Source organism: Sceloporus occidentalis, unplaced genomic scaffold (genome assembly GCF_023333645.1).
Source record: "Sceloporus occidentalis isolate IW3139 unplaced genomic scaffold, rSceOcc1.0.p SCAF_1, whole genome shotgun sequence".
Lineage (NCBI taxonomy): Eukaryota > Metazoa > Chordata > Lepidosauria > Squamata > Phrynosomatidae > Sceloporus > Sceloporus occidentalis.
The window spans coordinates 35,645,091-35,671,355 of record NW_028316981.1 but is presented as its reverse complement, the minus strand read 5'-3'; the positions used below and the strand labels follow the sequence as shown (position 1 = coordinate 35,671,355).

The window sequence follows — 26,265 nt, the reverse complement described above, 5'->3', positions numbered from 1 at the left end:
TGAAAACTTTGTCTCTACCTTTGAGAAAATGCTAAGTCCTGATTCTCACATCAGTCCAAAAAATGTGGCTCAAATAATTTCCTACAGGAATTCACAAGGGTCAAATTCCCCAAGCATCCTTATGTTAAACCAGCAGTACACTACTTGCTAGCATTCAGATAATTTGGACTACCAGTTCCTAGAGCAGCTCCTTTTGGACAGTGTGTTTGTGCTGCAGCATGCGGATGCTGCAGCGCAGATGCAGGGTTTACGGGGACAGCTTCTATACTGCTTCATAGTCTGAGATTTACATTTATGTGAGCAATTTTCCTAATATTCTTTTTAACAGAGTTTTTTGTGAATTTTTCAGGCTATGTGGCCATGAGTTTGTTCCTTACTTTTCACCAGCATCTGTGGCTGGCATCTTCAGAAAATGCTGGCATGGAAGCAAATGGGGGTAGATACATACTGTGTGATCCTGGGTTGGGAGGAGTAATTTCCATGTTAATCTGTGTATTGTTCTGTGGTTGAATGGCAACACCTCAGGGTGGGTAGGATATACAAAGAGGACGTGTGTCTGTTTAATTAGAGATCCATTGTCTGCTGGGAAAACCCCTGACCCTGGGTGGTTTTCATTGGCATTTGCTAGGTCTTGGTTTTTGTGTTTTTCAGGACTGGTAGCCAAACTTTGCTAACTTTAAGGTTTCTTCTCTCCTGTTGAAATTGTCCAAGTGCTTGTGGATTTCAATGGCTTCCCTGTGCATTCTGACTTGATAGTCATTGACGTGGTCCAGAATTTCAGTGTTTTCAAATAGCATTTTATGCCCAGGATGGTTTATAACATATTTTGCTACTGCTGATTTTTCTGGCTGACCCAGTCAGCAGTGTCTCTCATGTTCTGTGTTTGAATACTGCATTTGGTGGTCCCTATGTAGACTTATTCACAGCTGCATGGTATATGGTAAACTCCTGCAGCCAAAAACCCCACATAGCCTGAAAAACCCACAAAAAACTATGGATGCCAAACCATGAAAGCCTTCAACTTCACATTCTTTTTAACATTCTTGCTTTTTTTGGTCTACATTCTCCTTACTATTTATTAGTATGCATTTTTTTTAAAAAATGGACAATGCCATTGCTAAGTGGGGGGAAGTGAAAATTTGGAAGTATAACTGGGTATTGATTTGTACATTTATTATTATTATTATTATTATTATTATTATTATTATTATTATTATTATTATAGTTTATTTCTATAGCACTGTAAATGTACACAGCGCTGTACATACAAATGATCAAATCAATAAAAATAAAACGTGCCAATGGCGTACAATCTACAAAATACGTATATTGTAAATTGGTTTGAGAGTGTGAAATTAGGTATGTCTACATTAAAATAGGAACTGAACATTTTCTCTCCCTTCTTTAGTTCAAAATACATTTAAAAATAATCCAAACATTTAAAAACCTGATTAGTTTTTAAGATGTGTTATCTTCTAATACGGTATAGGCTGCTGGCGGCACCCATGTCAGTGCGGCAGAGAATCTGATCTGGGTTTTGGACTGACCCTACAAGTGCTGACCTGTTTGAGGTCCTTCCTGGAGACTCTTAGTTGGCCTTGATGTCACTGATATTCAGGGACATGTAGTTCAAAAGTGGAATTACCAGAATTCTCAACACGTTTGCCTCAACTAGTCAGTACTACTGACATGGGAGCCCCCAGCATCCCATGTAACATGGATGAAAGCGCAGGAGATTTTGGATTCTCTCATACTGTACAATTACAACTCTGCGATTCCACATTAACCACCTTGGTTCTATGTGATGAATCCTGGAAATTGCAATTTAGGGAAGGTTATTTAGCATTCTCTGCCAGAGAGCTCTAGTACTTCCTCAAACTACCAACCCCATATGATGCAGCTTAGACTTGAAGTGGAATCATAGTATTATAATAGTGCTATGTGAAAAAGGGCCCCTTAAATGAAAAGAAAGGAATAAAAAAAGGTGGAAGTTACATATATAATACCAGTACTTCTAAACAAAAATAGAAAGCCTGGGATCACATTTTTATAAGGATAACCATCTTTTGCTTCTGAAGTGTTTGTGCTGTATTTCTTTGCATGTGCTAAATTAACAACACCAGGGAACACCTCTCTTCTCTCTCTCTCTCTCTCTCAACCCCCATTTACCAATGAAGCCATCTGAATCCACCAAATTGGGGAAAAATATGAATCTCCTGCTCAGTTTCCAGCCATGCTGTAGAAGGACAGGGCTATAGATTTTCCCAGGAGTGAAAAATCATTCACTCATTCTGCTCGTTATTCATACAGACAGTGCATTAATAACACGGGACCCTGAGATCTCTCCTTATCTAGGCCGGAGCACAGCTAGAGGGATGAGAAGCTGACTCTTTGGATTTAAAATAACATTTTCCCCTCTTTCTGTAGAAATAAGAATTGATTGAAAGTACTTTTAAGGAGGTGAGAGAGAGAGGGAGAGAGAGAACTGTTCTTTGATACCATCTAAAGTACATATTAGATAAATAGAAAACTATTGGCTTTTTGACTGTGAACAATTTTCTCTTGATTCGAGTGCTGATATAGAGAAGCTCTGTGCGTAATACAAAGTATTTACTAAGGGCCTCTACAAAGCCTGCTGGAACCCAAAAGGTGCCTTCCCATTAACTTCTATGGGCTTTGAATCAACTACCTCAATATAATACACTCATATCCTGAGACACTTGTCAAGAGAAATTAGGCACAGACATTTTATGTATGTTGAATACACATACACACATTTCTCATAAGTGAGTGAGAAAGCAACCATGCCAAAGTCAACAGGGACAGAACCAAAAATCTGCCACCAGAAATAACACTATTGTTTCCATTGCTTCCCTGTAATCTGCTGCTCCACTTACATACCCTCCAATATTTTACAAATGAAAAAAGGAAAAAATGTGGTCAAGCAACACCAGAGTGCAGTCAAGATGGCAAAAGTTACTATCATGGAAGAAAAACACAAGCTAGGAGAATCTGCTGCAGTGGTGTCATTGGTAGGTGCAGGGGGTTTGGGCTGCACCAGGTAACACACCACTGCTCCCCAAACATCTGCCTTTTGGCAGAAATAGGCTGTGGTGTTTGCCTACGTCCCTTTAAAATGCTAAAGAGATGGCGTGAGTGGAGCAAGGCTCAGTAGAAGGAGAATAGAGGAGCCTATTATTATAATATATATATATATATATATATATATATTTAAAATTTTCTTCATTCTTCCAAAATTTTCTTTGAAAAGATCATGTTTTCACTTTAACCACATTAAACTATATACTTGTAAATACATTTAAGCTGTGCATATAATATTGTAATTTATAGGTATAATTTTAATTTTGCTAGTTTTTAAAAAAATGTCAGAACTATTACCATTACATTGAATGATACATGGGAATTATGGTTTATGAGTAACGTTAGTACAAAACACATTACTAAGGATTCTGTATGGTGTAGCGTGGGATGAGGCCAGTCACTGTCAAACAGTCCTTACTGTCAGGAAGTTCCTCTGAATGTTGAGGTGGAATCTCTTTTCCAGTAGCTTGCATCATTGTTCCAGGCCCTGTTCTCTGGAGCAGCAGAAAACAAGCTTGCTCCCTCCTCAGTATGACATCCCTTCAAATATTTAAACAGGGCTATCATATCATCTAGAATCATAGAATCATAGAATCGTAGAGTTGGAAGAGACCACAAGGGCCATCCAGTCCAACCCCCTGCCATGCAGGAAATCCAAATCAAAGCATCCCTGACAGATGGCCATCCAGCCTCTGTTTAAAGACCTCCAAGGAAGGAGACTCTATCACCTTCCGAGGAAGTGCATTCCACTGCCGAACAGCCCTTACTGTCAGGAAGTTCCTCCTAATGTTCAGGTGGAATCTCTTTTCCTGTAGCTTGCATCCATTGTTCCGGGTCCTGTTCTCTGGAGCAGCAGAAAACAAGCTTGCTCCCTCCTCAATATGACATCCTTTCAAATATTTAAACAGGGCTATCATATCACCTCTTAATCTTCTCTTCTCCAGGCTAAACATCCCGAGCTCCCTAAGCCGTTCCTCATAGGACATGGTTTCCAGACCCTTCACCATTTTAGTCGCCCTCCTTTGGACATGCTCCAGTTTCTCAATGTCATTTTTGAATTGTGGTGCCCAGAACTGGACACAATATTCCAGGTGGGGCCTGACCAAAGCAGAATAGAGTGGCACTATTACTTCTCTTGATCTAGACACTATACATTTATTGATGCAACCTAAAATTGCATTGGCCTGTTCACTCATGCTCAACTTATGGTCTACTTGGACTCCTAGATCCCTTTCACATGTAGTCTTGTTCAGAATTCCATAGCATTGAGTCATGGTGGTCAAAGTGGTATCACACTGGATTATTTCTGCAGTGTGTATGCAGCCCAGGTTTCAAATCCCTACTCAATCATGGAAACCTACTAGGTGGCCTTCTCTTAGCTTCAGAGAAAGGAAATGGCAAACTTCCTCTGAACAGGTCTTCTCCAGAAAATCCTGTGATAGGGTCACTGTAAATCAGAATTGATTTAAAGGCATATAACAAAAGTAACATGAAAGGAAGTTAAGATTCACTTCAGTAAAACTGTATTAATCTCATTGCTACATTTTCACACAAGGATCCCTCATTAACATAAAATACCCCTAAGATCACATTCATGGGCCTTTATGAATACATTTTGTTATGCTATAACAACAACAACAGAAATATTTTAAAGACTGGATTTTGGAAAAATCAGTAAGGTTATTTTAGAATTGCCTTCTCCCCCAAATAGTAACCACCCTTTCATCTTGTTATTCAAGTATTTATGCAACATTCATTATGGGGTCAGACTGCTAAACTGGCTTCCTGTTAACTTTAAGAAAATATTAATTAGATCTCTTCCACTGTAGCCACTTGAATGATTAATTAATCAACACAAATGAGAGAAGAGGAGGCACAAAGGGATAATTCTGAAATTAAAAATGTAACCCTGTACTGCTGCAACACCCATTATATGATGTGGCTGTACATCCTTTGGTGGCTATATTGAAATCCAGCTGTTGTGCTAACCTTTGAATAGTAGTTACAAGTCTTTTGCAATCTAGTGACTAGAGAAAGAATACCGTAATATTTATATGGAATGAGTTTCTACATGGAATGAGCTTCTAGCACATGATGGGACATGTCCTTGATTAGGAATAATTTACCCAGGGAAACACCAGACAAAACACAATGGTTCTAAACAAACTTTGAAATTAGTGTGGGAAGATGCAGACATCTGTGTATGTTCTTTCTTTTGCATGGAAGAGCACTAACTCTTTACTAAGTGTTGGCACCTAGATATCATCTAGATATCATGAAATATAGTATCCATCAATCCCTATCAGCATGGTCAATGATGAATGATTTTGGGAATATTAAATCATCACGTCTAGAGGTTAGCTAGGTTATCTACACCTGCACATCATGGGGGGAAATATATGTGGATCAATTTTCAGCTCACACAAGGGGACAGGATACTGTATACAAATATAGAGAGATCTATGCACATACTAGAGCCAGTGTGGTTTAGTGGTTTGAGTGTTGGCTATGATTTTGGATACCAGGGTTTGATTCCCAGCTGAGCCATGAAACCCACTGGGACCTTGGACAAGTCACATGGTCTCAGCCTCAGGGAAAGGCAATGGCAAACCTCCTCTAAACAAATCTTTGCAAAGAAAATTCCATGATAGGTCCCCCTTAGAGTTGCCATAAGTTGGAAACAATTTGAGGGCACACAACAACAACAATGCACATACCAAAGGATCCAAGTTATGGTGCATGTATTCAAGAGTCCCCTTAGTTATTTGTTAATTATACAAGCATTCACATGGGAGGAGGGGGGAGTCTTAGGATATACATAGGAAATTAATTCAGAGACAGAGCTGTGTTAGTCTGCAATATCAGTATGCAAAGGGATCTTTTAGTATTTTTGAGATTAAGATGTTGTAGCACAAACTTTTGTACACTTTGTCTACTTCCTCAGATGCAGAGGGAATTGATATTATGGTTGGCATCCTGCTAGTCAGATTTGATGTTGTAAGTTAGACTTAGGACAGCAGAACAGTTTCAAATTCTCATTTGTGATCGTGGCACTATTGCCATGAGTGCAAATTATTTGAAACCCACCATAAAAGCCAGTCACCCATCTAGAGTGACTGAGAACAGTGCTATTGCCACATGGGACATTGCAGGATGATGTGACCATCCCTTTACCACCAGAGATTGTAAAAAAAAGAAGAAGGATGTCACCCTTTGGCAGGAGGGGACTGGTCATGTTGTCCTACTATGCCCCACTCAGCAGCAGCACAGACCTCTGTTATTTGAATATCTGACTGATTTTTAAGGTGGGTATCAAGGGTTGAATGAACTCGGTAGGCTTCATGTGGCTTCATGTTTGATACAGGATGTTAGCCAATATTTTTTTAATATAGTGGCTGTACAGTACCATTTTGTCAGCAGGTAAAATGTATAAAGAGAAGCAAGTAAATATCTGTTATGCTTTTTTTTAAAAAAAAAATCTGTTTGTAGCTTATGCAAAAAAAAGAAAAGAAAGAAATTATATTCAAAGTCTGAATTTCTAACTTCTACATAACCTTTCACATTAATTCATTAAGCATGTAAATGGAACTTTCATTGGAATTATGCCTCCTGGAAAAGTGATCCCAGCTAATTATCTTGTTGTAAACCAGATACATGGAACCATATTGTGGAATAGGATGGGATTATCCCTACAGTCCTCCACCGCCTGGATGATGTTGAGATGAATGGGCTGTCCCTGATGTTGGGATGTGTCCATGCCCCCTGATGTCCCTGGTTCCCCAGCAGAAGCAAAGGATGGTGCTTCTCCACATGATGTTTCAGCCTGGTTTTGCTCCTTCTCCCCCTTCCCCACCCCAAGTAAAAGCAGCAAAGGTCTTTCTAGATAGGCATATAGGTATAGTTCAGCACACATGATAGGAAAGTGCACACAATCCTAAGCCTCACACTGTACTAGTATATGTGAAAGACTTGACACAGAGAGGAAATCACTAAGTGGGTAAATAATAATAATAATAATAATAATAATAATAATAATAATAATAATATTTATTTATTTGTATTTTCCCGCCTCTCCCAGGTGGATCGAAGCGGGATTTACTGGATACTGATCTTCCACCAAGCATACTGTTAGTCTTATGAAATCATCAAAAACATCAGCAGTCTTCAATGGCAGCTTTGTCAGCCACATATATTGATGTAACTAGTCCAAACAATATGTCCTCCTGTGCTTTACCAGTATTGATTTTCAGAGCATCCAGAAGTTAAAAACAATAGCTTTTCCAAGATGCTTTAAAGAAACACAATCTGCAGGGAAAGAAAAGGCCATTTCTGAATCACCAAGTCTGGATTTTTTTGACTGTGACTGCTATTTGCCATTGCTCTTTTTATGAATAGTCCTAATGTTATCTGTGATATTTTTAATAGCCTTCTTACATAAGATCTTGGAAACATTAATCTTTGGATTACAACTTCCAAAATCCTTAGCAGCCATGCTGGCTAGAGGATTCTGGAAATTGCAGACTAAAAAAAAATAACTTCCCCAAGCTCTGCTTACAACTTGCAGAATTCCATGCTCAGTCCTTTTGACTACTAAGTAAGCAAGTATTTTCATAATGTGCAATCTTACACTTAAAAATCTTTCAAACATTTTACAATATCCAGATCCATGATTTCCTATGTTTTAATAGCATACTTTACTTGTTTTTTGTTAACACGTTTAAATCATTATCATTGTCTTTTCTTTTTTTAGCTGTGCTTCATTTTTAGTTATATCATAGGCCACCTTGGGTCCCATACTGGAGGAAAGATGAGATTTAAATTCATGAAATAAAGGACTAGCAGAAAACATACCTTATCTTTGCAATGATATGGTAGACATGGGAAACCTCTGACCTACAGTTCTTACCATTCTCATATACCATAACCCAAGATATGGCCATTCGGGGCCTGTGGTCTGAGCATGAGGGACACTCTGTTCAGATAAGTACTCCCTATTCAGATCACAGGCTGCCAGTGAATATGGGAGATGTAGTTCAAAATAAGTGGAGTGCCAAGGGTTTTCTTGCCCTAAGAAATGGCAGTTCTGTGGTTCAATGCCCATTTAGCCAGACCTCAATTTTTCTAAAAGATTTCTACATTTCCTAGGGTATCTGAATAAATCAAACTTTTCAAGCAAAACTTTATACACATTCTAGCCACAGACACTATGAGCTACTTGCCGTCAACACATGATGGTCTGTTCCGCGTCGTGCCAGCCACTTTTCCAGGTAGACAGGAGCACTTTACTGTTTGTGATCTCTCCTCAATCCGATTCTTATTACAACATCTATGTGCTGCTATAACTTCACACGTGCCTCCTTCTGACAACAAAGAGAAAATATAGACACTAAGATCAAGAAAAACATCTCTAGACAGTTAGCAAATGAATAAACAGACAAACAAAACCACACTTCTTAAAAATGCATTCCGCCATAGACTGTTGTAATTATATCAAAAAAGGACTTGACTGTAGCCCTTATTTTAACAGGATTGCTACAAAGTTTGCTCTTTTTAATGTGATCATAAGATTATGGTCCTCAAGTAGGAAATTAACATAATAATTGTTGGGAACAAACAAAAAAACCCACACTCTCAAACACAGTACCCTACAACTTCATGAATATCAAAGAGAGAACTTTCTAAACTTTCAAAATTCTGTCAGTTTTTCATTTATATATTTTATTTATTAACTACATTATTTATTAGCCCTATTTCTATCCCACTTTATTGACCTGTACTTTATCCTCATGACAACCCTGTAAAGAAGGTTAAGCCAAGAAAAAATGACTGGCTGGAGGTCACCCCATGCTTGTCACTCAGTGAGGACTAGAAAATAGATGAGGATGAAGATGATTCATTTATATTCCCTCTTTCTGCCAGAACATAAATCTCCCTAACCCAGTCCAACACTTAGTCTAACCACTATACCACACTGGTTCTCAGGGTGCATTTGTCACTCTAGACCCAAGAGGGGATACAAAGACAATGAGAAGGTAATAAATAATAGCACTTCCACTTCACTCCTCTGCAGCAGGTCGAGTTTCACATGGGTGCCTGTTGGAATGACAAATGCCACTACTGCAGAACTAGGAGCTCACTATCTAGCTTGCCAGGAAACCTGGCGTTCTCTTCCCTTGATATTAGTTATGGTCTCCTGATCACCACTTGTGATGCCAAAGGCCAAAAGCACAATGTGCTCATATAATAGCTTTATTTTGCACACGTAAGAAGTTTTTAATCCCACGTATTAGTACATGAGGAATAGGATGATTAGGCAAGTCACCAGGTTAGCGCACTGCCCATAAATTTAGTGAGACCTAAGTTCAGAATATATTAAGTGCATAATGGCTGGGTGATTAGAAGTTCAAATATGCTCTCTTGTAAGTATTTGCCCACACAATTGATTTGCACTCCTTGCATTAAAAGACACTACATAAGAGAATATAACTTATGTGTAAAAGGCCACCTATTTTTGCAATCAAAATGAATTTGTCTCTTGCACTGCAAAAAGGACATTGAGGTTCTAGTGCATATTTCATCCAACACAATGGGCAGATTGGCATACACTAGGTGCACTGTCTTTGCACTTATATGAGAGATACGATGGAGCCATATGACAATTTTGAGTCCAGATTTAGAATTCTAGGAGAAGTGCATAGAATGGTATCAAACTCTGACTTGCCAATATGGGACCAGTTTCCTATCAATTTCAAAGTCAACACAGAAGACCTTTCACTATCTATTCTACACATCCTAGAGTGTGCATCCTGGCATCATTAGAATGAAATGTGGAGAGATTGGGAGAGCAAAATCACTATGTATGGGGTGTAGGTGAAAAATCACATAGACCATTGTAACAAGGAGAAGGACGTGAGAGAGACAGAAGAGGATTGTCCCAGAAAGGGAGAGGCGGTGGTGCTGCAAAGGGAAAACTCTGACGGGAAACTACATCTCTGGGGTGAAAGGAGAGAAGGGAAGCCCCCAGGAGGCAGGCCCTACGAGGGAGGAGCTGGTAGATAAAAAGGAAAAGGGAGAGGAGCTTGAGGAGGAGGGTGTGAGTGGAAGAGAAGGTGGTGAGGCGGTTGCGTGGAGGGGAAAAGGTCAGCGTTCTGGCAGGCTGGAGGGCTTAGCCAAGAGGGGAGGACTTTGTCATCTAGAGTGGGGAGATTCAGAAGCTGTGAGATGCTCGATAAAGGAGGGTTTCCTGTCGGGGTTTGCCCATGCCTGCTCTCCAACCCCAAGCTCTTCTGAGAGAGGTGTGAGGTTGGGTTATTTTTCAAGGAAAGTGTTCCGTTGGGACCTTCAGGGGTGTTACTGGCTTGCCCAGGGGGAGGGCCTAGACCCTGAAGAAGACCTGTAAGACCTTACTGCCACTAAGGATTTGGGTGAAGTAACCCAAGACTAGAACTCTGTGAAGTAACAGTGCCTCTGCTGGTGTTATTAGTTCTATTAAAGGTACTCAGCATTATCTTTAATGGACCCTGCTAAGAAGCCTGGAGTTAGGGGTGTGCCTTGTGGCCCTGCGACAACCATTTTTATTTTTTAGGCAATCTGGAGGTTTTGAAGGGACCTAGGGGCCACATTTTTGGACCCTAAGGGCTGTTTGCAATCTGGGGGCTGCATGTTGCCCATCTCTGTCCTAGAGGATCTCCCTTTGGTTTCCTCTTTGATTGCATCTAAAGAGCTTGGTCCATCCAGACTTCAATGCAGGATGCTTCAGATCAAGGGGCCACTTTTATGTCTTATTGAAAAAGAAAAGGAAAAAAAACCCAAAGTGATAGTACATCTACTTCTGGTTCTCACAAACTGATTTTTTAAAGGTGCTGAACAGTATAGGGAGGCCTTGCTACCTATTTAAAAGGTAAATTGCTGTATTTGGGGATTTCTAGAGGCAGTAATTCCCTATTGGGGGCCAGAAAAAGGCCAGTCTTCAGATTTTGGAGCTACTGAGGCCAATAAAAACATCCTTGTGAAAGGGCATATGCCTCTTCAGGGCTCCACTTTACTAACCTTTTCTTCAATGTTTATATGTGAGGGGAAATCTCAGCAAATGCTGCTGTCCTGGGTTAGTTCTTTTGAAAAGCTAAATTAATTCACCTGCACAAAAACTAAAACTTGAAAATACCAAGTATTGAAAGATGACAATTATGAGTAGGTAGCAAAGGGACATAGCTCCTGTTTTTTGTTTTAAATGCAATATGCTTCAGGTTTAGTCCTCACCATCTCCAATGAGGTTTAGGAGAGATCCAGTCTGAAATCCTGGAGAGCTGCTGCTAATCGATGTAGACTGGGAGGCATCTTCCAGTCAGTGGTGATTGCTGGCAACCATGAAAGTGGAGTGGTGAATTTACACCAGGCTAGTGTCTGAACTTTAAAGGAGATGCCCAGGACCTAAAATAAGAGTAAGTCTCGACTCTTGAATTAATGCAGTGTAACACCGCTTTAACTTCCATGTTTTAATGCTATGGAATTCTGGGAATTGTAATTTGGTGAGCTATTTAGCTTTCTCTGTCAGAGAGCTCTGGTGTCACTATGAATCTTGGGATTCCACAGGAATTCAGCAGTGTGGCAGCAGCCTAAGAGAATCATCTTGGACAGGTCCTTTCAGTTCAGAGTTGACTCACCACTGCACTAACATGGGAGCTACCACTTACTACTTTCTACATATGTTTTGGACTGCAAATCCCATGATCCCTCACCACTGGCTGTGGTGGATCAAATAGAGTGGCATTTCTGGAGAGCCATGGTCTCTCATGGCATTACTAAACTAGGTGAAAAGGTGGTCAGATTTGGTTTATGGCAGTTTACTTTAATTGTATTGCCTAGATTATGAGTGAAAATAAAGTGCACATGGCCGGGAGAGGAGCTCCACTAGCTAGCTGTTGAAAAACAGCAGAAAGGATGCATAGCACAAGACAAAGTTGCCATCTAAGCTTAATTATTAAAACGGTGTGCCAATTCATTGATTGATAGTTAGCCCAGACTTAGAGCAGAAGCCAAGAACCTGCAGCTCTCTCAGTACTGCTGGCCTACAGCTCCCATTAGCCCCATATAGCATGGCTAATGATAAGAAATTGTGGGATTTATAATTAACATTTCTAGAGAGCCAACATTTCCTCATTCTGAATCTAGGATGACAGGAAAACTTGTTTAAGGCAGTGGCAGACAAGTGGCAAGTCATACTCTTCAGCTAAACAGGTAATCAATATCAGTTTGGAGGGACCACAGTTATTAACTATTATCAGAACATCCTTTGTCATCACAACAGAACTTGTCCCTCCTTCTTTATTATTCTGATGCAATATTCTTTCGACAAAAAGTAGGTTTGAAAAAAGAAGAAAGAACCTGAAGCCAATACAGCCATTTTAAATGTCAGGTACCAAGACTTCCAGCTAAGGGTGACCCCCTTAATGTTTGGGGAAAGCTTGATGTGATTTTAAATATTCAAACCTTCAGCTTTCAGGGATGAGTCAATCAAAGCTGCTTAGCGTGTTAAGGTAAAAGACCTTAGGTCATGCACTCATGGGGCTCAGTACTGATGAGTTTGCAAGCTGAAAGCAAGATGGACCCCACTGTTAATATTTAATTCCTCTAATCAAGAACAGCAGTTTCCTGTGTGGTGCAGAAACATTTTTATGTGGCCCTGACACAGCTCTTTTTCAAGGCAAAACATTCAGAGAGCTAGACAAAGGATGAGCGTCATTATACTCTTACAACACCATCCAGATCTCTATAACAGAAAGTGCACATGAAAGGATTCATTTCCTTTGGGGAGGCAGTCTTAGAATTTTGCTGAAAAAAATGAACTCAAGGCACCATAATCTGAACTCAAAATCAGTGAGATTAAAAGGAGTTAATTTTCTTTTGTATTATTTGTATTATTTGCTTCTGAATCTTCAAGGGCTCAGTTATAGTAATCTCCCCCAACTTTATCTGAAATCAGAGGCCTTAAGTACCTTTCTTGTGTATTTTTCCCCATCTCTGTTTCTCTTAAGGACCAAACTAGTCATGATGTTATCTCACATGAATGCATGGTTTTGGTTCTTATTGATGGGCAAGGGACATTCAGTAGCTTTGCCTCCCCCCCCCCCCCATGCTTCCAACAAGAAAAAACAACAACATATTTCCAGACCTTTTTTTTTTTTTTTTTGCATCTCATTGGAGGAAGTCTGAGGTTACCATGAACTTGGAAAAGTGGCACCAGAGAGGAAATGTATGGAATTTTAGTGGCAGGGGAAAAATATTAAACTTCCACTTTCCCATCCCAACAGTCATGACCCTACTTAGGCTTTGGCTGTCCTTTATATCAGGGTTGAGTACAGGGGCATCACTAGGGATGTGTGGGTCACACTACGTGACACCCTAAGGTGCTCCCCTTTTAGCAAAAATGGGTTGCAGTGTTTGCCTGCATCCCTTTAAAACACTGGAGCTCAGTAGAAGAGAAGGCAGGAGTGGGGCAAGGCTCAGTGGGTAGAGAAAGGAGAAGATTGAGGGGTTTTAATTCTTTTTTAATTTTTTTTCTTTTAAAACATCACATCTTCCCAAATATTTGCTTTAACCACATGAAACTATGTAAATATAAATACATTTAGACTATGCATGTGATATTGTAATTTAATTTTGCTAGTTGTTTTATGTCACAACTATTGCCATTACATTCATTCAGTATAAAGGATCTACAATTTAAGAGTAACATTAGTACAAAAAAAGGTTTTGAAGACCCTGTGCAGACTGGCCTTAAAGGTCAGCTTGGGGGTGGAGTCGGAGTCTAGCATCAATATGACGCATGCTCCTGCTCTGCCCCAAGGTCAGTGTGATGCCGCATTCTGCACCGCATGCAGCGCGACATCATGGCAGTCCTCTGGCGCTGTGTCCACACAACGCAGTGCTGAAGGACCGCTGTAAAGCTGTGGCACTGCAGCTATCATGCCCTTTCCAGGAAGCAAAAAGGCACACTCTGGAAAGGCCAGGTCAGGGCCATGGCATACGGTTGCTGTAAAATGGGCAGCTGGAGTCTGTCCCTTCAGGGCTGTCTGCACAGTCCCCAAAGCTTCTATATGGTGTGGAATGGGTTGAGGTGAATGAGAGGTTGTCATCAAAAATTACCACACCAGGAGATGCCAACCCTAGTGATGGCACTGTGTGAGCAACTGGGAGGGCCATTCCCTCCAACTGCACCACCTGAATAGTAATAATAATAATAACATTTTCCTCCCAATTTTTGGCTCTACAGGCATGAGAAGCATTTTTGTCATTTTTTCAGCCACCCTAGGCCTTTTCTAACAACAGGAGCAGAAAATTGCAATTTTTGATCCCTGTGGAATCCTGAGGGCCACAAAAATGGCTGACATGTTTAAAAATAAGTACCTCTGCAGTACATATAAGTGTAGACTTATATGTATGTAATTAATGTCAAGAGTGTGACCCAAGATACGTAAGTAAATAATCACATAAAGATAATTTTTGTAGTTAAGGAATAATTAAGTGGAATCTTAGAGATTTTTTTGTATACTGCACAATTCTAGCAATTTGAAATCACCTTAATTGTCATGGCTCCTTCCTATGGAAAACTGGAATCTGTAGTTTCAGGAGGTATTTAGCAACTGCAACTAGAGAGCTCTGGTGAAGAGAAGTATATCTTTCCTTCCCCTTTCCTCACATTGGAGGACAAGGAGCTGCAAAATTCTTCTTGCTGTGCAAGATATTTTGTACACTCTTTAGAACTGAAAACAAAATTTCTTGCTAATTAAGCAAAATTGTGGAAATGAAACAAAATCATCTAACTGCCCCAAACAACAATGGCAGCTGTTTGTTTGCATGGATTTTCAAGGTTCAGAAGGAAGGATCTCTCACTGCATATGGGTGTGTGTTGATTTTCAAAGGGGAAGGGTGCTAGTTTTGCACAGAGGCAGTTTGTGTTGGTTACAAAAACCTCAATGAGAATGGGAAGGAAATATAGCACTGATAAGCTCCCTGTCACCTGGTGTAGAATAATCTTGCAGGTTTTTTTATATTCTTAACTCAGACATATCATAGGGTTGAGGTAGCCTAAACAAGGGAAACAATTGTGGGGACCTCATAGATGCCCTCAACGTTCCTGTGCAGAAACTTCTATCTCCACTGGAGTCCAACTCTTTCTCTTCTCTGCTGCCACCACAGACACTGTGTCTGAACCCAATCTTTACATATCTAGTGTTCCTGGAGCCCAAAAGTGCATGATACAAAAACAATACTTTATCAATAGAAGTTTAACATGACAAAACAGATTAATAATGTAATAAATTTAAAACAAATATTTGTTGAAACAAATATTTCACTCTTACTCACACTCTTCTCTTAGCTAACACAGGCCACATCTGCATTACAGAAATAATGCAGTTTGACACTGCTTTAACTGCCTTGGCTCCCTGCTATAAAATCCTGGGATTTGTAGTTTCTTGTGGCAACAGTGCTCTGACGTACAAGGCTAAATATCTTTTTTTAAAAAATCATTTTGAATTACTAAACTCTGATCATTTATTCCTAAACCTAACTCTCTCAACTCTAATCCTCATCCATTCCAAATGTGAGGCTTCTGTCCCTTATTGCACCAATTTTCCCACCAGATGTGGGTTCTATCTCAATCTTTGATGCCAACATTTGTGATGACGTCCACAAATCTCACTGCTACCACCAAGAGTGTGGCCTGTCCATCATCCGCATCTCTGTCTTGGGTATGTAAGGACTTCCTCATGTCTCACTGTTGTGGCCACCACAGTGGGGACCTACTAGATGCCTCAAGGTTTCTATGCAGGATATTATACAATTTCAATCTTCATGGGACACCAACTCTCCCTAACTCACAGCTGCTACCACAGACACTTGTCTGGACCCAATCTTTATATAGATAACATTCACAAAGGCCACCCTAGCTTCACATGGAAGGAAATTCCAGAGAGTGGAAGCAACCACTGAGTAGGTCCTCTCCCATTCTCTCACCAAATCAGTCAGTGATAGTTGTGGGGCTGAGAAAATCTTACAAATTTTTGTATATATGAGTATTCATATGGCACATATTTATACAAATACAACACATCAGCACCAGGGACTTGCAGTGGCCCATGGGAGTTCTGCTAGTGTCCTCAGATACTCACCTCTACCCTCATACTTTATGATGTTCATAGCTGTATGAGTTAAAATAAGGTGGAAAACACTCTTGTCTAAATTGGAGCAGATAATTTCAAATGCTCCTGAATGAAAGGTATGTACATTGTATTTATTTAAAATATTTCTGCATTATCTCCCAGATCACAAGGGATCCTAAGGTGATGAGCAAGAAATCAGACCAAACAGTGAGGGGGAGGAAATGTCAGTATTTCTTATGTCACAGACAGCTCCCACCCTGATAAAAAAGGAAGGAAGGAAGAAAAAGAAATAAAGAAAGAAAGTGAGAAAAGAAAGGAGATGTGTGCACATCACAGATAGATGGCCCAGAAATGCAAATGGGCAGTCATTAAAAGAAAAAGAGGAGCACCTTGGCTTCAGCTACTTGACATCAAATGAAATGTACACCAGGTGTTTCTATTGCCTCCACAGCATGAAAGCATCTAACAGCTTTGCAATATTCTATGTGGAAGTAACCAGATGAAGACATAAAGTACTCGCAGAATATAGGCTAAATGAATGCTTGTCCACCCATTAGCCACCCACAGCCATAGGCTAAATGGAATCCCAAAACAACTGCACAATAAAGATCAGAAAAGTTGCTTTCATGCTGGCTTGAGGATTCCAGGAGTTACAGGTCAAAAAAGTAATGTTTCCAAACTCTGTGCTGCAGCATTATCTATTCAGATAAGAAAAAAGCCAGGGCTGCTGAGGGGGTGGCAGTAGGCCTGGGAAAAGGTGCATGGTTAACTCAGAAGTGTAACTACAATCAGCAGTGGTGGGGTGGAAAAATAAAACAATTTCCCTCCCCAAATAAGAATTTTTGCCCCCCACCATGGTATTTTAATTGCAGCCTTGTAAAACATCACTTGTGCAGTTAGAAAGACTGTTTAAGCATACAAAGAAAAATAGTAGGCTAAGGTCCTGTACAGACAAGCCAAAATAAAGCTGCTTCAGGTCACTTTGGAGGTATGCTGTTTAAATGATGCATGCGTCCTAAAAGTCCAGAAGCTGCACCAAAGCCAGACTCCAGTCCTAAGGAGAAGGAAGCAGGGTGTCCCGATGTCTTAACCACAAAAGAGGACAAGTCACCACAAAATGTAGGATACCAAAAAATGTAGGACATTACCAAACAAAACCTAAAAACACAAATATAAATTAATTTCATCTGCACCTATATCCTGTATTTTATTATGTACTGAACCAATTTTTCTGATTAATTTTTCTTTGTTAAAATGCCTTGTTGGCTTGCAATATACTTACAGAACTCTGAGCAAGACAAGTGCTTAAAATTTTACTTTACTACCAACAAATTCTTGACTAAGGGGCTTGACAGACTGCCCCAAAGGGGCGGGCTGGAGCTGCCCATTTTTGCTCCTGAGGGAGCCTGCAGTGACCAAACTGTGTGGGTTCCCTCCACACCAAAAAGAACACACTAAAACGGGTTCTTTTTGGCCCATGCGTCCACCACCATCAGTGTGCCAATGGCGCACTGTCACACATCAATGATGCAACCACAGTGCCCTAGTGTGTGGACGATGTGCCATGCTTGCATCATCATGGTGGCCCCCCATGTAGATGGGGCTGTGCCATGATGGCACCACCGCCGCACACTAGGGCTCGGGAGCGTGCAGATACTCCGCACTCCTGAGCCCTAATTTTGGCCCCAGGGTGCTACAAAGTGCCTGTTTGTACCGGTCCTAAATCAACATTTAAATGGTTCCTTTCATTTGCCAGTTGAGCTGAAATTAATGGGGAAAACCCTTTCAACATTTGGATTCTGTTCTTAAGTGACCCTTTGCCTGATATGTTTGCTGTCCTAGGGGGAAAGTCTTTTCTGCTGCTGCTGTTCTTTGGAACAAAAGAACTTTAGAAGGATCCATCCTATCTCCCTATTTGCAGCAAGGACAGGCTGCCAAGTAAATACATTTCTTGAATTGGAACAGCAAAGATGGTGTTACTCAATGGTCTTTTTAGTCATGCTCAGAATGGAGGACCTTTTGGAATTTTTCCTGGACAGAAGGGTGAAATGTAGGACATGTCCTGGGAAAGGAGGATGTCTGGTCATCGTGGGAGGAAGCAACCAAAGAGCTAAGTGGCTTCCCCTAGTGAAAACCAATAGCAGGCCCTGTAGTTTATGCAGGGAGAGGCAGATACTAAATTGATTCTTCTACTCACCTGACTCTCTGTCTAGAATGGGTATGTGGAGAGATCTTGTAGCACCTTTGAGACTAACTGAAGGAAAGAAATTGGCATCATGAGCTTTCGTAGACTTCAGTCTACTTCCTCAGATAGATACTTCTGTATTTGAGGAAGTAGACTGAAGTCTACGAAATCTCATGCTGCCAATTTCTTTCTTTCAGTTAGTCTCAAAGGTGCTACAAGATCTCTCCACACTGATGCTACAGAATGGGTTCACCTGGAAGATTCTGCCAGCTAGCTTGAAGGCCAGTTACTGTGATAACACAGCAAGGAAGAAGCAGGTTCCTCACTGCTAGGATTCCTGGTCTAAAGCCTTGGAGTGCCCACCAGTCAGTGAAAAATGGTCACAGGAATTATTTATTTATTTAGCTAGGGTATTTTGTTATTGATATGGCCTTCTTGTTTTGTTCTTCACTATGTCTTTGTGCACCTAAATCAAACTTAACTGAATTGAATTGAACTGAAATGATACCCTTGTTGCAATTAAAACTAACCAGCCAACCAAATCACTATTTCTCCAAGGCACATGCATAACTGTGCACGCTTGGTTTGCAGTTAAACTATCTTTGCCATAGCAGATCTAATGAATAAACTGTGATCACTTTGTAGGTGACACACAAAAGACAGAAAGGTGTGAACAACGGAAAACGTTTTGCAATCTTCCAGGTTAATCATGTTGAATGTCTGTGCTAATGCATGTGTTTCTAACCAAGTATGTTGCTTATATATGCTTAAATATTCTCTAATTTCATTATTAGTGCTCCTAGTTCTAAAATCTAGTATCTAAAATCTAGTAAATCTGAGAGCCAGCATGGCATAATGGTTTGAATGTTGGACTACAACTATGGCCTTGCATGAGTCACGTGCTCTCAGCCTTAGGGGAAGGCAATAGGAAACCTCCTCTGAACAAATCTTGCCAAGAAAACCCCACGAAAACCCCAGGGTTGCTGTCAGAAATGACTTGAAGGCACACAACAACCATAAAAAGTTTTAAAATACCCACATTCGTGTGAGATGTTTTAAACAACCAAGGAATATGACAGCTGTTATAAAAGAACAGCAACACTGACACAGATGAAGGGGCAAGTAAAGATTTTATAAATGTACATTCAAGTTTATAGACTTGAAAAAAATGAATTATTGACTCAGGTCTGTAGCAATGTCCAAAGAGCCATTATTGTTTCTGCCATAAATACATATTTAGGGATATGTATAAAAATATGCATTATTGACCTCATGGGCTGTTAACTACACTGGAAGTTTAAATCATTGTCACAAAAGACAGGCAAGGTGCCTCTGAGCATTTTATGGTCTGCTGAACCAATTCAGCTCCTGGCTGTGCTTCTATGTAAGTTGGAGCATCTCCACTGACAGGGGTGGAGCATGGAAGAGATGTTGAGGTTCATTAACTTTCCATCTGAAACATCTTGAAAACTAAAGTATTTTTCCTAAAACTGAAGCTTTTGTTCTCACTGTATAAACACGTAGTACCACCTGGTTGCTGTAACTGCTGCTCACTGGATTGAGAACATGTATAAGAGCTAAATAATAATATGTCAAGAGGCAACCCTCGCTTACATTTAGCATAATGTGGGCTCAGACTACAGTTATTCTGAGGTAATTTCTCAGAAGAAGTATATGTACAATTCATGATAAAAATGATTTCTGCACAAGACTTTCAAGGTCATAAATCAAGATTATTGGGAAGATACTAGTGTGTGTATATATATATATATATATATATATATGGATAATCATGAATATAAAGAAGGAATCATGAAGTTAGCAATGATCTCATCTAATCCACTCTCTGTTCTGATGCTGAGACTTACTAGTACAGATTCCCTAATATGTATAGTAGAATCATAGAGTTGGAAGAGACCTTAAGGGTCATCAAGTCCCAACCTGTGAACAATGTATAAGAATTAAATGTGGGACAGAATTTTTAAGGTATGTGTGTAACAATACTCTCACAGAACACCTGAAGTCCATGGCCCTTATTCCATCATTAGTTGACCCAAAATACTCTGGCTAAAACAGATCAAGATATGGGCATCAAATTATAAGAGTGATAAAAGGAAATATACTACATGGTCTGAAAAAGAAAGCTGGAGAAGTGAGAAGATCACTCCACAACACCACTCTATTAGACTGAAGACTATCACACCAGCCTGCTATCCCACCACAATTGCGCTAATTTAAATGCAGCTAGTTTAAGAGTGGAAGCATTAAGAATACTTTGGCATCATTTCTTACTATATGTTTCCCACGATAATGTTCTGGTATTTCATGGATGTGTGATCAGTTTTCTGCACTGCCAAATGTTGTTTTCTGGCCAACTGCCTCCTGAAGCCAGCTGCTGTGAGAATGTGCACACAGAAGCCAGCTTCAGGAGACAGTTGGCAGCTGCGATCACTCCTCCTCCCACTACCAGAGCATAGGGCTGCTATGTGTACATTCACACAGCAGCCCTGCACAAGCAATTGTGGCTGCTAGACACCTCCCAAAGCTGGCTGCTATGTGATTATGCACACAGCAGCTGGCTTCTGGAAGTTTTTGCTGGCTGCAATATGGGGAGCAGGAAGGGGAGTGGAGCAAAATCATGCCCATTCACATAACATGACTGCCTGAAAAGTGGAACTGTAGCAGAAGGGACTGATCACACAAAAGCAATAATGTAATAGCCATGAAACTGAAGCTTTGCCCATCAATGAAAAGGTACACAACAGTAACAAATGTAATACTAGGCAGCAGTAGGACACTGAAGATTTTCATACCAGCAGTTACTGTGGGTTAAGCGCTGGTAAAGTGCCAGTAAAACGTCCCTGAATCATGAGGGTGTGAGAGCTGGTTGCACTTCTGAAACATCAGTTAACCGTTCCCTCATCTCTACTGTCCTTGAATCATTTGTGAAGCATCCATTTCCTATTAATGGGAACTTTGCATTAATAAGAAATGGTTTCTCCGTGAATGATTCAAGGATGGTAGAGGCGAAGGGATGCTTCACTGATGTTTCAGAAGCGCAATCGGCTTTCACAACCTCACAACTCAGGGATGTTTTACTGGCACTTTACCCACAGTAAGAGACGGTGTGAAAATCTTCATTGTGTGATAATTACTACCCAAAGATGTTTTTATCCTGTTACAATTGCACTTTTCTAGCCTCTTGTGATAAAGTCCCAAGCCTGTTGCTTTTACTCTCCCCTGGCTTTTCTCTCCAGTTTAAGAATGTGTTCCCTATTTGTGAGTGACTCTGTATGTGAGTCTCGGGACTTGCTGTGCTATATGTCCCGTTATCCTGTTCCTGAAGGTCACACTTACTCTCTTTTTATTCCACACCTCTACTCTTTCCTCACAAACCCCCCCCCCACTTTTCCTTCAGTTTTGAACTTTCTACTAAGCCTTTGTCTTTCTCTCTTCTCTGACAGATACAGCCTGTCATTTTGCTTCTCCTTCTCTCTGCAAATCTAGTATTCTTCCCTCATCCATCCTCAGTCTGCCCCCATTTCTTTCCAACACCCTTTGACTTTATCTGTTAGGAGGGCACAAATAGCTGTATTCTTATTATTGATTAATGGTTTTGTAATTTGTTTCATTGGACAAACAAAGTGTATTTAATTCACTCTAATTGGAGCTCTAGGCATTTTTGGCTGGGTGGCTATGCATCTCTACTTCACAAGATCTTATAGCCCTGGATTGGGAGTGAAGAGCAGCCATGGAGAAATGCATGCCTGAGCCTGGAGGTTTAACCCCCAGATTTCGTAGCAGCTAAGGAACTGGTAAACCCACCTCTGAGTATTTCTTGTCTATGCAAATCCTATGAGATTCATGGGGTCCCCTTAAATGGACAGGTGACTTGAAGGCACACATACATATGATAAGGGGAGGGATGAATGATAATTAATGAAAACCACTCCATCCTTGGGCTCCCTTCCCACTGTTAAAGCACTAATGAGGGGTCATAATTAAAAACATAATAAAATAAAAGTTTGCTCTTCTGGAATGCAAGTACTAGCTGTCCTCTGCCCCTTCCAGTCTGTGATAGGGGTGTGGAAATCTCTCAGCGTCATTGCGTTTCCCCATGTTTCTCATCTTTGTTCTGTATTAGGTTGTAAAACTTTCTGAAATTCTTAAATTTTAGGAATTTTTGAACACCTTTTCTCATTTACAAATTTTTTTCCATTGACCATAGTGAACTTTTCGATTTTGCATATTTTAGTCACTTGCATTTTAAAATATTCACATTTTCCCTGGAAGTACCCTAGACATTCTGTAAATGTGTGAATGGCTGAAGTGTGGTATACATATTGTTTTTCATGCTGTGATATTTGTTGAGACTTTTGTATTCAATGAAATTTCTCTCCACCTGCCTATTCATAGAAACTAACTACAAATAGGAAGAGAATGTACAAATTGCTTTGGTAGTTAGAATAAGGACCCAATGTTCTGCTTCTCCTCCATGACACATCAGATACTTTTTCAAAGCTCACACATGATGGCCCCTCCTTGATATTTGGCCTCAGCAACATTTCCTGAGGGATGTGTGTGCATGTGTCCACATGTATGTATGTGTATAATTGCATGGGTGCATTGAGGTATTCAGTGTTCAGGGTTTTTTTTTTTTTTTTTTTTTGAGAAAGGAAGAAAAAAGGACATGACAATGTGAAACAATGTAGAACCAAGCAAGTTATTTGGCTCTTTCCAGTGAACCATTTACAGCTGACAATATTGTCCCTGGGAAACATTCCAATATTTTGCTGTGTCAGGCATCTTTTCTTATATATGTCTGGTGACATAAATATTCTGTTTCATCTTCCTCAGTGCTAGTTGAAATGAACCTATCCAACTAATTTTATCCAACAAAATCAGGTCTTCATAATCTGACCAGTCAAATTTCTCTCTCTTGGAGTCACTATTCCATTATGAAGCCATCCTTTTTCCCTTTGTGTGCTTGCGCCAAATGTTTAAACAATTAAAAAGAAATGTTAAAGGGTTTTCACAACCTTTCAAAAGTAAAAAAAAAGGTTTGGATGCCACGAGTCTGTCACCAAAGTAAGACCCATTTCCTGACAATGATTTTGTTTTAATTGGAAACAAAGACAGAACACCTGAAAATGATGACAATTATGCCTCTGTTTTAAAGCCACACTGCTGAGTGAAAAATTTGCCCCCAAATGAGAACTTTCTGTGTGCAGCTGTGATATAAAATATCTAATCAGCAGAAGGTTTGGCGCGCATGTCTAGCAGAAGGCAAAAGCCATTACCTAGTCATATCTATATTTTACGTTTCCCTCTCACACTGAAAGGTAATAATGAAAGCATATTTTGTACTTCAGAAATATAACATGCCCAGTTGCACTGCAGAGCCAAAGCTTGATGGTAAACAAACTTCTCACAGTCACACACACACACACAAGTCCTGATTTGGGTGACATGCTGTGAAAGTCATTAAGTATGACTCAGGTAGAAAACCGTGTAAGTTCCTTTTTTGACGTTGATGGCAATTTAATAGCATTTGACTCTACTGAGTAACACAGAGCTTCCTGCGGCAATGAGAGAAGCTGTTTATCAAAATGATAAACAAGTTTTCATTTTCTTTCCTTGGTTGCATGAATATGATCAGAAGTCTACGGCCATCAAGAATTCACTTATTCTGGCCACCAGGCAGACATTAAACTATTTGGGACCATCTGTGCTTGAAAAAAGCTCCACTTAATGGACCTTCCTAGGGCAGGTTGGTGATAATTAATGCATGTGCTTGAGAGCTCATGACTTTGGAGTTGCAGCATCTTGAAGTGTTTTGGATTTACATGCAGAGGGCAGTTGATTCAACTGTTCAATTATATTTTTCTACTCGGATGTTTGCAAGTACGTATCATTATGATCCCTGATTCCATTTGCATCAGTTCAGAATTGAGTGTGCCACATGCCATATGCAGGGCTGATGTGGTTAGCCACTAACCCCTTATGGTCTTATACTTGAAATCACCTGAACATACAAAATGTAAGGATTCTGAAAACTTCTTCCCCCACCAGATCTGGATGGTTATTTTTCAACTGCCATCATTTAGAAAGCAGGTGGATCCTGGTTGTCCAAATGGTTCTACACATAGCACTTATGGGAATTGTTAGATGTTTGTCTCTTGCCAAAGAGCAATGGTTGAAGAGAGGCCCTTACTCTAGTTTCACCAATTGACTCTATACAGTGCCTGGAGAGCACTGTACAGTATTGAAATACACTGGAAAGCACCATTTAACAAAGTGAACCTTCTGTTACATATTAACTAGCTAGTAATGATAGTGATGCACCTTTAGCAAAACTGAGGACTTAGCTAAAATAAATAAATGTCATGATAACACGTTTTTTTTTTTAAAGCTCTTTTTAGAAACAGGAAAAGCAACTTGGGAAGGGTCCATTTTCAGCAAGTAAGAAGGATGCTTTTAACCATTTCTTTCCTTGTTACTTTTCTCTGAAAAACTCCATGCAGCTGTTTCATTCTATCATGTAACTACATGTACCAGCATGCAACTGGTTCTGTAGTTCAGTGATGAAAATTGAGAGGTTAATGGAAAAGTATCCTAGAATCATAGAGTCATAGAATCTTACAGTTGGGAAAGACCAGAATGGCTAACTCCAAGACATGCCGAAATACATAACTAAAGCACTCCTGAAAGATGCCCATCCAATCTCTATTTGATGGTAGTGTGCAAGTGGGTGCTTTAAAACAAGCATGTGCTCCCCCCTACATACACACACTTTCATATATTCAGTATATATTTTTACTACTCAAAAATGAAATGGACCTCACTGGGTAGTTACAAAATGAGAGTCCAGCCTTCTGGATCAAATAAGCCTTTGACAGGTCTGAATTTTTAAACATAATTACCTTATGTGGTTAGTACCTCAGCCTGCATAGGGTACTACTAACACTGACTAGCATGTGAAATTAGTACAAAGTTGCACCCTAAACTGATTCCTGCAATAATTAACAATTTTCCCACAGTATCTATTACACAAACCTTGATACTATGAGAAATCTTGGATTCTACCCTTTCATCCCTTTATGCCTATTAAAGAAATCAGACTTTAGCTGTGTCATCTACATTAAGTGGTGAAATGTTATTTTGACTAGTTCTGAAGCTCATGATGTATTAAGAGTTCATAAAACATCACTGACACCTCCAGAAAAGATTAGTGTGCTTCAGACTTTAAGTGTATGTTCAAACAGCATGACAGCAACATAGACAGCACTTTATCCTGTTAAAGACATGTTCAGCATGCACTTGCAGGAGATAGTACGCAAAAATGCAATTTTACAGACATCTGCTGATCTCATGCCCTTTGGTGAACATAACAGAACAAGGCAAGGCAATGCTGAGACAGGCATTTTGACAATGTACAAAGCAAAGGCAAATTCATGTGGTTAATTAACAGCGTGACCCTTTTTTCCATTTGTGCCTGCAACTTCTAAGGATATGGATTTGGGAGTGCAGATGCTGAACAACTTTCAAACATCCAAAATAATCTGGAAATGCTGACTGTCTTGCCATGCTTGTGTAATTTTAATAATGAATTGGCACTACTGTAGAGTACTAGGCACTCCGCTGAATACACAAGGAAAAAAACACAATCCCAAATTAGCTTTACTGTAAAACAGACAGTAAACAGACAGTAACAGACTTAGGTGACAAAAGCAGGTCTGTCATTGCATCAAGCACCACTGCCTTGAAAACCTATACTGAGAGAAAGGCTGGATATAAGTGAATAAAATAATAATA

At 40.0% G+C, this 26,265-nt stretch overlaps 1 protein-coding gene across 2 annotated transcripts in view; it reads right to left on the bottom strand.

Moving 5' to 3' along the window:
- Positions 1-26,265, bottom strand: part of TAFA1 (TAFA chemokine like family member 1) — a 451,916-nt gene that overhangs the window by 70,999 nt on the left and 354,652 nt on the right. Inside the window, exon 3 of one of the 2 annotated variants that reach the window (XM_089519267.1) lies at positions 8,322-8,462. In XM_089519267.1, the coding sequence (XP_089375393.1) occupies positions 8,322-8,462 (141 nt within the window). The remainder of the gene's footprint in view (positions 1-8,321; positions 8,463-26,265) is intronic. The other variant, XM_089519276.1, reaches the window with a different exon arrangement.